At 41.0% G+C, this 13666-nt stretch overlaps 1 protein-coding gene across 1 annotated transcript in view; it reads right to left on the bottom strand.

Moving 5' to 3' along the window:
• Window positions 1–13666, bottom strand: part of LOC126475090 (uncharacterized) — a 182668-nt gene that overhangs the window by 29326 nt on the left and 139676 nt on the right. Inside the window, exon 6 of the mRNA XM_050102661.1 lies at window positions 10868–11020. Within this exon, the coding sequence (XP_049958618.1) occupies window positions 10868–11020 (153 nt within the window). The remainder of the gene's footprint in view (window positions 1–10867; window positions 11021–13666) is intronic.

Genomic DNA, 13666 nt, shown 5'->3' with positions numbered 1-13666 from the left:
AAACACGGCGACCATTGTTTGTGACCTCCAGCCTTAAATTACTGAGACTGCTCATAACAATTTAAGGGGTGTTTATAAATTAGTTATACAATAGTAACCTTTAATTGTTATATTTACAGTTGCAATAGGAGAAATGTCTCACCTGTAATCAGTCTTCTGCCAAATCCTATGAAGAAAATCTATGACTGGTAGCAACTGCTTGTGTTATCCGTTCGACATTTCCCGGAAGCAAAGGAATGAAAACTCTGTCTTTAACGTAACCACATGCACCCAAGTGCATTGAGATTTAAATCATGTGATTGTGGTGGCCAGGATATTCTTCCACCAAGTCCAATCCAAGTCGGCACATTCCTACGGAAATACGCGATAACTCCACGATGATAATGTGGTGACGAGCCATCTTGCTGAAAACCAAATTCTGTGCCCGTATCCTGTTGTAATTGTAATACTAGGCATATTCAGTTCTAAGCTGACATGTCGTCGATTTTACCTGGACTACAAGTGTAAGACTGCTGAACTTGTTCCATTGTTGCGTCAGAGACTGCTTTCCGACATTGATCTGGCATCCTATGTGATACACAGCCAGTTTTGTTGATATGTTTGTACCAGTTAATAACAGTTTGTTTCTGGTGGCTCGTGGTATTTAGTCCTGAACTGTCTCTGAACTGTGGTAGCGGATTTCGATTCATGAAACCATGAACAAGCTCTGCACCGTTATACGACTAGGTTATGACTGTAGGAATAACTTAATCGCGTATGCCGTCTAGCGAGGACGTCAGGAACTAACAGTGCTAGGCAGGAACAAAACTTGAAGACATAAAGCATTAAGTGGTCTATCAAACATTTCTGTAAGTTATTTGCCCTTTTCACAATTAAAGGTTCCCTTTACATAACTTATTTATAAACATCCAGTATAATGTTTCTGTTAGTTCTATAGATACACACAGTCTTCGTTTCATAGCACCATAGTGAGGAGATCCACAAGAAAGAATGTGGAGAATCTTAAAAAAACATTTTTTTTAAAAAAAGCTGATATTCCTTCTAATATCGGAAGTGAAATGGCCTTCAAGGATATAGTACAAATAAAATATCTGAAACATACTTTTATTTAAATGTTAACACTAAACATGTATCAAACATGTAAATTTCATTTTTATTTCGCCATGTCTGACAATATTCGCATTCCAAATGGAGATTATTTGGGTGTTTCGGAATACCAGTGATATGTTCGTTCCAACAGAACTTGTTATCAAGTTATAATAGCAAAATTTAACGCTGTCAACATCTTCCATTCTCTTGTCACGATATTTGACGTATATGCTCGGTGCAAACGTCTTACCAAGTCTCAACTCCATACAGTGTGCTTTCTTGAGATCAGAGACAAAGTGATGGCTATTTTCTACAGCTACATTTCATTTGATATTCATTGCAATATTTGTTTCATCTTTAAACGAAACAACCTTATCATCTGCTAATGTTAACTGTTGGAAGGTCATTAACACATATACGAAGAAGCAAGGGCCCTAAGAAAGACGTACCAGGACACCATTTATAATTTGTTTCCAGCTGGAAGATGGCTGATAGCTTAATACAGGGTCTCCTGTTATTGACACCCCTTTGTTTCCTGTCAGAGAGATACTGTTTGAACCATTTGGCAGCATTTCCTGCTACACCATAGAATTCTAATTTATTTAAAACGATATTGTGATTTGCACAGTCAGATGCCTTTGACAGATCACAGAACACATCCATAGCCTGTAATTTATTGTCTAATTTTACTCAGAGTATGTAGAAATTAAAATCCGCACTGTGACGCTGACAATGTATTATTTTAAGTCCAATGCTGAGAAGTCGCTTATACATTAGCTGTTCTAAAATTTTTCAGAGTGCTGTCAAAAGTGAACTTGCGTGAATGCATGATGATGTTTCCTTATTGCATTTCTTATGCACAGGCTTAACATCAGCATACTTTACGTAATTGGGAAACGTTCCAGCGATGAATGACTTGTTACACAAATAACTTAATACTTTCCTAAACTCAGAAGTATATTTTTATTTAACATTGTTGACATTATATCATTACCACTATTTTCTATTGTTTTTGATGGTTTCATGAGTTTTTCTGTTGTAGTGAGAGTAACATTCATGTTAAGACGTTACTTGTGGTGCTTCGTCTCAGGTATTTCATGACTCCACTTATTGTACCCAAGAACAGAAACAAGATGATGTTAAAAAAATTGCAACACGGCACGCATATGTTATCATTGTATCATTTACTATTAAAACAATGTTCTCCCCCTAATCTCTGGCTTTCCCAGTGTTCTCCCATACTATATCCCACAATGACTTTATTTTGCTGCTTGATGTAGTAATTCTTTCCTTCTAGATACGTGTTATTTCTTGAACATTTTACAGTTTACATTGAACTGAACTAGAAAATCAAGATAAGAGATGTTTCTAAATGGTAGATACAGTCTCCTGTTGTCCTACAAGATTACTACATTCCTTTAGTAACACATGGCACTTTGGAGAATTTGATCTAATCTTAATTACTCTTTGGAGACAATGATTTTCAAATAAGGTGTTGTTCTTTCCACTAATGTCATGAGGACTGAAAACGTCAGTCCGATGCACCTCTTTCAGTAATTTAGAAAAACATTCAATTTTTTGCTCATTGACTACTCTCCTTACTTCTTACTTAGTAGATTTTCTTTCATGATAAGTATTGAAATTTGTCATAAGAAAAAGCATGTCATGGTCTGCAATATAACTCTCTTCATTAGTTGTTGTTTCGGAACAATTAACTACTCTAGTTCGAAGGTTTGCAGTAGGAATTATGTTAAATGATAATATTAGTGACTGCAGTAAATTTTTACTGGTAGAGTAATTACGGAATCAGTATTAAAACTACCAGTAACCTCTGTTTCTTTTGTTTTTAGTGATAAATAGGCGAGTAGGGCTTCCAGGAAGTTTATAAACAGATTAAAACTTCCAGAGGTGCTCACTATAAACTTCCAACCATATAGGATTTGTTCTGAAATTCTACTTCTGTCGCACATGCTTCCAGATGTTAACGTAAGCAACGTTTATCATTTTCTACGTTGTTAAATGTTGACCATTCCTGACTAATGTGGCGACTTCTCTTTTCTCCATTTCTGGTATACAGAAATCATACCGCGAAACTATATCAGCGGTCACATGATATTCAGAGATGCAAGTTATATCAACTGCGCTTAAGACCTTCATTCATTGATGCAAAGAAGTGTTTCATTAATTTGACGCAACAATATAGTAATCTGACGCAATAAATGTGGCTAACGCATTAGACTGACCGAAATGTAGCTCTGTCGAAGAATAATCTCTGAGTATTTTTTTTTAACAAACGGTAGTTTGCAAGGATGCAGCATGCTAAAATTATGATGTTTAAGTACTTCCTCAGTCTGAATGTTTCCTCTCATACAGCTTTGTTTCTTTCTGCACAATCTCCTCTACAAAACGTGCTGCTCTGACATTTGCAACTAGTGGTATTTTATCGATCCATTTAGTAGATCCACAAAGATAAAAGTCTATTGGGTTCATTTTACCGGTTTCAACAGTTTATACTGTCGTCTTCAAAAGTGAAATATGCTCAGACCGTTGGTAACCCAATGTCAAAATAAGAATTGAACAGTAGTGTGTCCTATAAAGGATTAGCAAAAAATACGTATATAATGCAAGTATGTTAGAAACAAATGTGTAAAGATTGAACACCAGAAGTAAAACAAGTTTGTTAAAACAGATGTAAAACAGTTAAGCTTAAGAGCCACAACATACCTTTGCAACAGCATCAATAAAGCATAGTGAGATGTCTAAAAATATATGATAGTGAGATGAGTAGGAAACATTTAACTGACAAATTTCACATCGAACATAGAACGTTCGAGAAAAGTCACCCACCAAACTGATGACATGAAGGGCACTGAAACACGCCTATATACAAAGTGGGAGCGTTAGTGTACGTACTGACTGTAATAAATCCTGCGGCACTTGAAGAGCAAGTATTCATTAGACCTTATTAAACCATATAAAATGATTCATAAAAGACAATAAACCATCGACCAAGTGTTAAGCAAACAGAGATATAAAAGTAACATCATTCCTTTGTAAAGGGATATACGAAGGCAGGTAAACCACTCATATTCTGTTATTATTGCATGGTGACGCTATGGGCCACTGGAAGAGCGGCGGTACGTTGAACTGTTCAGTGCTCTGGAGACGAGTCCGGCTGTCGGACGCGCGTAAAGAGGATACGTAGTCATGTAAGTGAACTGCAGTCGGGCTTCGATAGGAGGAAGTGGACATTGGCGAGTCGAAGGCGTGCGAAGGCCCCTAGAGGGTATTCAGAAATTGACAAAATCGTTTAGTAGATCTCACACATCTGTGTCACATTACTTAAACCACGTAACACAGGGATAAGCAATGTATTTTAAAATGGGTGAAGAATCAGTACAAAAGACATTCAGCTAGTGACTTACGTTATGTTATTGATTAATTCTGTTTCTAATTTATCATAGATTCCGAAATATTATTATTTCCAATCTTAGCATAGAATCCGGATTGATAACAACGAAATATTGTTTCTGTAGTGTTGGTACAATTTTAATGCTATTGTAAAAGTACTGTCAACTTCATCTGTGGCTTACTTTTTTATATGCAGCTTACTAAAGTAGTCATGTTGGGTGTGTTTCGTTGGAAAGGACGAATTGGGATACCTTACCTCATCATTTTTTTTTGACGGTTTCTCACCAACGCAAATTCATCGTAGGGTGGTCAGAGTTTATAAGGAGTCTGCTTCCTATTTTGAACACTTAGGAAGTAGATGATTAAATTCAAAAGTGTCTTACTTTAAAATGATCGGAGTGAAGAGCGTCCCAAACTGCAAACGCAGATGAAATAATTGAGAAAGTGCACCATACTGAATTGGACGACCAGCTACTGAAGTCATACGTATTAGCTTACACCACAGGAATATCAGAAGAAAGAGTACAGCACATTTGGCGTTAGAAATTAACTGTAAGAAAGCTTCGTGCGATATCGATGTTGCTTTTGTTAAATCGTGGCCACATGCAAATGCGGAATCTAATTCCTCTACACTGTTCGGTGCTGATTTTTACACCTATTTGTTGCTGTGAATCACACGTGAGTCCGCCCGCTCACGACAGAAATAAAATAGCGACCAAGGCAGTGCCTAGAAGCTGACGACCCTGCACCAAAAAAAGGTGGTAGTCTGTTACAACTGCCGGTGAAGGTATGCCCAATGTTTTAATTTTTAAAGGTGAACACAGTACCTCGGGATTACTGAGAAATATCCACTGAACCAACTAGGCGACGAAAAGGCCCGGTTGCTTTTCTACGACGTTCCACTTGGTCATAAAGTTGTTTTAGGCATGCCAGAAAGAGGATTTTAAGAAAGAAATGTTCAAACCTATACCATATTCGTCAAATCTGATCCCCTGTAACTTTCAGTAAATCGACACATCTAAAGGATTTCGTGGTTGGAACACATTTTGAGGTTATGGTAACCATAGAGCGGTATTTCACAAACATTTCGAAATCATACTTCAAGTATGGAAGCTACTACTTGGAAAAAGTGCAGTGATATAAAGAGGAACTGTATGGAACACCATGTGTGCTTTTGGCAAAAAAAAGGAGCTTTTAGGACTTGCTCAGTATCTTTTTTTAGTACTACCATTGGACTGCGCCAGAATTTAATGAACTGCAGAACGGATTACAGAAACACAACACAAAGCGGAGGAAACAAGCAAATAGTTGCCTGTAGAGCAGTGTTTAGCGTACGACATAATGCTGTGTTGGGCGTTGCAAGGGAACGAATATCAGGGAGGCAGGCTGCGATCTCTGCATACGCTCCAGCCCGTTCTTCAGACATCAGAAATCAGTTGGCATTTCAGTTTTAGTGGAGAAAAGACTGGCCGGGATAGTAGAGGCCTTGGAAAGACGTCAAAGAATACCATTGCCTCATTAACACTTCAGCTGCTGTTCAGTACCGTTTACTCTCACTGAAATGTGCGCAAACTAAAACCAAGTAACGGAAGTACAAGAGCACCACCACCAGTGTGTCTATGACAGAAAGTACCTTCGTAATATTGTATGCTCTTGCACTGTCATGCATTAAACGACAGTAGATGTTTTCTTGAGTTGTTAGTTCTTTGTAGAAAGTTTGGCATATATTTTTCATATGCCTATTAAAATGGTGCTTGGAGGAAATAGATTGGTCCAATAACTCACAAATACTAATCGATCACAAATCTCTTGTTTTCAAATCATAAAATGGTTCTTGACGTAACTGCTGAGAAAACTGAGTACTCCAACATCGACTGTTCTGCGCGTTCACGTTTCCCAATACAACCCCCATCTTTCATGAGAAAAAAGTATTTCAGTAGTAACATCTCCATCATGCACAGGGTGCAATCGCCAGTTGCAGTACCGATGTTGAGCAACAATATCTGAATTGGTCAGTCAATGCGCTGCAGCTCCATTGTAACGTTGTGAGAGATGTAAAGCTACCGTTTACTACTGTGGAATACCTTACGTAAGCGTAGACTATGGTAGTTTGACAAGTAGCTTTAGTCAGTTAAGGTCATATCCACGTTACCTGTACATTACGTGTGTTGCACACCAATCACGTGGTACCCCACGACGATCGCGTTCTTTGTATATGCGACCAGTGTCTTACTAGATTCTCCTAAAAACCGGAAGCTGTGAACTATCTGCAAACTGAGTGAGGATATATAAAGAGCCGGGTAACCCACAGAACATTTTTGCTATAGACAGTTATCCTTCTGTCGGTTACTTAAGGACAAACAGTATTTACAGCAAAATTGAAATTGTCAGTGTTTAATTCAGATTTAATTTGAAAATTGTTGATTTGTAACGTGAAACTGAGGGACATTGTAGCAAACACAAAGAAAACAATGCGTATTTATCACTAGAAAAAGCAATGTCCGCAACAAAAATGTAAAATAAAAAGAAGCTGCAAAACAAAAATATATCAAACATCGCTTTAATATTTCATCGAACTTTTATAAAAAATGTTTCTGTTATTCATAAACAACTTTCGGTTTATCAATAACAATAGGAAACTCTAGCCATGGATCATGATGAAGAATATTATATTGAGTATAGGATAACAAAAATAATTATGCATATATACATTTACGTCTGTGCGTTTAAACTGTACTTGCATCAAAAGTAACTGCTCTGGTTTACATAACAGCGCAGAAATTACACGATGAATTAATTTTTATTACTTATAAGATGCAATTTATATTCTGTAAGGATATCAAATATGCAATGAACTAACACTGAATTATTTGCGGTTCTAATTACGTGCAAAAAAAAGGAGAAGTCGTCGGCTCCCAGTTTCTGTTTTACACATCTATTTACGTTTCTTTGCCTACCAAAGCTACCAGTACTACCGATAACTCTACCAGTTACTAGGTCATTTATATAGCGTAGCAAACTGTTGAACAATAGTTTTGGTAGAGTGCAACTCCAAATGTTATAAGATGTAGCTACTGACAGCCAGCCTGGCAGCCTGGTGTAATGGGTGCGATTGTTCTATGCTGCAAGTTGGCGTGTTGGGTTGAGTCAAATCTGGCTCGTTGATAGCAGAAATCTTTACTTACTTCCCAACATTGTATACTAGTGACTTGTGCCTACGTAAAACGGGTGGATGGCGTCATGGACGTTATGCGTAATGTGTAGTGATGACTCAGCTCTTCCTATGTCTAGCTCAGCGTGGCAACGAGGAGACCTTGCGATGTATGAAGCTGCCAGCGATGCTAGCTCAGCTGTGGAATGAGTTGGCACAGGGCAGCAGGCGAGGCTGGCTGGTGGCTGGCCTACTGTGAAGCCACAGACGGACCTGGGGTACAAACGTTGAACCTGTGTCTGACTGCTGGCATCTGGCGCTGGTGAACGTCCAGTGGCTCAATGGGGTGGAGCGAGTCTCTGGGAAGACCGTACTACAGCGGACACCAGTTCGACACGTCGATCCGATGTGCAGCCTGGCCAAATGACCATTATTTATAGGTATAACAGTAGATTTCTTGTGATGTAGGAGCCGCAAATGTCACATATTCATGCCAAAACATCCCTGGATTTGGTAACTCAGTGGTCACTAGACAGGCGGACTTCAGTGCCTAGGTTGACGCCGGGCATAACGGTGTGCGAGCATATTACGGCAAGTGCCTTTCTCACGGCAACGAGCCCTTGCCTTCGGCTCACACCGTTACACTGGTTAGGATGGATGAGGCTTTCCGTGGTCCTTCTAAACTGGTTGCGTTTGGGGCCTTCTGTGCTGGCTTAAGGGCTTGTAACATTCCACGATGGCAGTTGTTTTTCGGCACCTCTTGGAATTTTGAAAAGTCCTGACGTAAATCAGCGCCAGCCAGAGCAGTTCTATTAGCGTGAGCAGGCGTTGGCCAATGATAGTGCCCTGCAGACTGTAGGAGACAAATTTTGTGCCCTATACGGTGGAGGTGTTGGTCTGAGACCGAGAGCCGTTTGCCAGCTGTTGGGGGTGGAGGATCATGGACACTGAGGGGTGAAGTTGTTGCGATTACGAAATCAGGTGTGAGTGAGGGTGATCGGTAAAGTTATTCGATTGGAATAGAAGCATAGTGAAATTTGAAAGTAAGTTTCTGTCCGTGGGCGTGTAGTTCGGCTTAGCCATTTTTCAGTGCTCTGGAAGAATGTCGTGATTTAGTGGACAAGCAGGTGCTCGGTGGGCAGGAGCCTTCTATCAAAATGTCGAGCAATTTTTAATCCCTTCTCATACTGCTTTTATTATGATAATTGACCACATTACCTGTACCTGTAAATGGTGCACTGCAACACCCAGGTTTCAACACAACGCTTAGGTAAGGACACCTCCTCTCCGTAATGTGCAATGGAATTACAGCAACAGTTTACTGTTTACATGTGGAAAAAGAAAATCCATGGTAACTTTCAGATTATACATTCACTTTTATGCGACAGAGCTATTCTACATTCGGAACAACAGAGACATGTTATACTGTAGAACAGTACAGTTTTGCTTAATTCCAAACATATCAATTGAAAAAAAAGCAAATACCATTTTGTGCGCTAGAAGAACGAAGTAGAAAATTACAAGGAGGAAAAAAATGTGATGTCCAGGATTAGGACCTCCAAGGGTGCAACATACGAGTCACAGAGCTACGAATTCTGCATTCCTGTTGGCCTGAAAGTGCAGTAGTGTGACGAAGTCGAGATACAAGGATTACCTCAGTTCATTCTTCTGACCAATTTGAGGGTGGTTTTGTGAAGTCTTCGAAGTTAATCGATTCGTATATTGGCTCTCGGTTAAACTTCAGTTATGCCAGTCGACACTAAAAATAGTCATGAAAGTAATGCAGTAAATCCATTACCTTGAACAGACGAGAAGTTTTATAAGCAAATAAAGTGTTATAGATGACATCAAAGTTGCATAAGCCTTTTCTGAAGTTTTGGCCGGACGAAGTGGCCGAGTGGTTCTAGGCGCTACAGTCTGGAACCGCGCGACCGCTACAGTCGGAGGTTCGAATCCTGCCTCGGGCATGGATGTGTGTGATGTCCTTAGGTTAATTAGGTTTAAGTACTTCTAAGTTCTAGGGGACTGATGACCTCAGAAGTTGTCCCATAGTGCTCAGAGCTATTTTTTCTGAAGTTTATTCTGTGTTTCGCCACTTCGAGGAGTATCTGGTATTTTTGCTGATATCCATCAAGATTTTTTTACTCAGTCTTAATTTTCAACGCCAACGTAACATTATGGAAAAGGAGTAACTTATTTTTGCGAATATTTTCTAGCTTTATATCGCAGCTTGTTGGATACTCCGGCTTTCTTCATATAGGGTCGATTTTTCGTGTCGTTGAATCAAAGGGGTAGCTCTCATATTCGTATTAATAACGTAAAAAATTTACTTTGAATATGCGATTCAAATAGCTTACCATTTAGGTACGAAAGTAATCCACCTCAAAAAGACTTAGTAATTAACTATGAATCCTTGGAGACATAATAAATATTGTGTAATTCTTGACGAGTTTACATTTGGAGGCACGACACATTTTCACACTCACTCAATCATTACAACAAAACTGGCATGTTTTGAATCTTGGCCCATCTTGCAAAAATTCTTGCGAACGTCTGTGATTGCTAAAACGTATTTATTACTGACATGACAGCAGCGATAATGTCTACCCAGTCCCGCGAATCTAACTTACGTTGATCAACATTACTTATAGTGGTGTAATAACGCAGCAAGACTGAGGATTAATCCGGAACCTTTAGCAAGCCTTTCTAAGTAAACCTGTGGAGCAATACATAGCGGAAATTCTTGGGGGGGGGGGGGGGGTCATTGCTAAGAGTGCATACATTCTGGCCGCGAATACGTGTTGCCACATAACAACCCAGAACGAGACGCAGGAGAAATTTCAAGGTTGCAGCTCGAGCTTGTGCACAGTTGTGTGAGCAGATGCTGCTGGAACAACAGTGTGAAGTGCTCATTGAAGCAAAAATTTTCGCAGACTTCTCTGCAAGGATGTATAAAACCGGTGCGCCACCTGGTTGAGTCTGAGGAATGAGCCAGAGCGTATGTAGTGATCGAAACCTTCCTTTCCGGTACTAGTTCCTGCACAATACCACGAGCATTAGTGAAACGCTTTGCACTTTGTTTGCTCCTGGAAGCTGTAATTATTTATTACGTGCAGTTTACGTGGCAGACGTCCTTGGAAAATGGCGACTAGTCAGACGACAAGCTGGACGTACGGCAGTGGCGAGACTACTTTTCTCACGGCAGGCAGCACTTACCTAGCTGTATGCGTGCTGGGACGGCGGACGGGTCTATCCAGAAGCTGACCCAGGAGCAGGAGACGATGAGGCCGCATGGGACGTACACCTGCAGGATGAAGTAGCCCGTGTGCCTCTTCATGTGGAACACCGCCTTTATCATCGAGTGTCTCACTGCAACACACACCCACTACTTAGCGACCTGCATAAAAGCGGAGGCACGTGTGGGGTCTCGGCACTACACCTGCTTTCTCTGGCCTGTCAGTTCAGTAAAAGCCTGAGATGTAACTCAAGCGGCTTTATAATGAATGAATTATTCGATACTAAGAATTAATGAAGTGTACGATACAAGCAGTTCTTTTTAATAATCCAAGCAAGAAGCAAAATTGTTTGCCATAACAGAATAAAAGAGGACTTTGATACATTAACTTATAGCTGGTTCTGTCTCACAAACAGTAAAGTGTAACTATAGCCAACACACTTCACAGCACAGACGATTAAGGCCTGTAGGCGACCCTAGCGAACCAGATTGAAGCCCGACAGCTCTACATCCGCTTGGCCCAGTAAAAGGAGAGTGAAGGAATTGGCCAGAAGAGTACTAAGAAGCCCGAGAAGAATCAGTGAAATGACAGTGATGCCCTCTGATCTCTCGCCATACTGTCTGCAGGCAGCAAAATATTGTTGGACTCGACGGGATAGGCGATCTATTAAGGAACGTTGAGAGAAACTACAAACATCGAGAGTTCCGGAACCTGTCCAAAAAATTGGAATAGAGGTTAACATAAACATCATTTCCGCCTTTTTTATTGCTCATGAAAACCACCCATTGCATGTTGTACCACCATACAGCGAGACCTTCAGAGGTGATGGTCAAGATTCCTGTACACACCGGTTCCTCTAATAACCAGTAGCACGTCCTCTTGCATTAATGCGTGCCTGTATTCGTCGTGGCATACTATCCATAAGTTCATCAAGGCACTGTCGATCCAATTGTCCCACTCCTCAACGGCGATTCGGCGTGGATCCCTCAGATTGGTTGGTGGATCACGTCGTCCATAAACAGCTCTTTTTAATCTATCCCAAGCATGTTCGATAGGGTTCATGTCTGGAGAACATGCTGGCCACTCTAGTCGAGTGATGTCGTTATCCTGAAGGAAGTCATTCACAAGACGTGCACGATGGGGGCGCGTATTGTCGTCGATGAAGACGAATACCTCTTCAATATGCCCCCAATATGGTTGCACTATCAGACGGAGGATGGCATTCACGTATCGTACATCGTTACGGCACCTTCCATGACCACCAGCGGCGTACGTCGGCCCCAACATAATGCCACCTCAAAACAGCACGGAACCGCCACCTTTCTGCAATCGTTGGATTGTGTGTCTAAGGCGTTCAGCCTGACTGGGTTGCCTCCAAACACATCTCCGACGATTGTCTGGTTGAAGGCATATGCGACACTCATCGGTGCAGAGAGCTGTCCATTGGGCATGTTGCTGGGCCTATCTGTACTGCGCTGCATGTTGTCGTAGTTGTGAATATGGACCTCGCCATGGACGTCGGGAGTGAAGCTGCACATCATGCAGCCTATTGCGCACAGTTTGAATCGTAACACGACATCCTGTGGCTGCACGTAAAGCATTATTCATCATGGCGGCGTTGCTGTCAGGGTTCCTCTGAGCATAATCGGTAGGTAGCGGTCATCCACTGTAGTAACAGCCCTTGGGCGGCCTGAGCGAGGCATGTCATCAACAGTTCCTGTCTCTCTGTATCTCCTCCATGTCCAAACAACATCACTTTGGTTCACTCCGACACGCCTGGACACTTTCCTTGTTCAGAGCCCTTCCTGGCACAAAGTAACAATGCGGACGCGATCGAACCGCAGTATTGACCCTCTGGGCATGGTTGAACTACAGACAGCACGATCCGTGTACCTCCTTCCTGGTGGAATGACTGGAACTGATCGGCTGTCGGACCGCCTCCATGTAATATTGCACGGTTGTTTACATCTTTGGGCGGGTTTAGTGACATCTCTGAACAGTCAAATGGACTGTGTCTGTGATACAATATCCACAGTCAAGGTCTATCCTCAGGAGTTCTGGAAACCGGGATGAGGCAAAACTTTTGTTGATGTGTGTATAAAGGCATGTCGTAGATTAGCGTTGTTACCAAAAGTCTCGAAAAGCATTTGATCAATTTACATCACATTTTTACACGATACTCTAACGAGCATTTGGAAAGACATTAGCTTTTTTGGTATATATAAATATATATTTGATATATAAAGTGGGAACATTGTTACCAAAAATCACGGGAGTTCTTGAGTTATCTACTCCAAATTCTAGTACGATACTCTAATGAACATGCGTACAGACAAATGCTATAGAATGAAACGTTGTGGACACATATGTAAGTACATTCGGAAGGGAAACAACGAACAAACCATTGAAAGTACCACATTTTAATTTCGACATGACATGGTAACATTTGTTAATTGCATACCACGTTTACGCTTTAGGTTAGAAACGTTGCTCAATGTGACCACCATTTGCTTTCACGACACTCTGGAAGCGGACTAGAGATAACATTTCACAGTTGTGTGCAGCACTTTCCGAACGGTAGACCATGGAGTACTCAGCTGTCGAGCCTGAACATCGCACATTACGTCCAGCATTCTCAGCTATGGAATCAGTAACTTCAGCAATTTGTGTTAAACTGGCCGTCGGCCTCTCTCAGGAGCGATTCCCAAATCGCCAATTAATTCGAACTTCCATATCATGTCTTTGAACTCCGGTGCGTAAAGAGGGTCTCTCTGTATTT

This window comes from Schistocerca serialis, chromosome 4 (genome assembly GCF_023864345.2).
Source record: "Schistocerca serialis cubense isolate TAMUIC-IGC-003099 chromosome 4, iqSchSeri2.2, whole genome shotgun sequence".
NCBI classification, from domain to species: domain Eukaryota; kingdom Metazoa; phylum Arthropoda; class Insecta; order Orthoptera; family Acrididae; genus Schistocerca; species Schistocerca serialis.
This window is presented reverse-complemented; position numbering and strand designations above follow the sequence as displayed.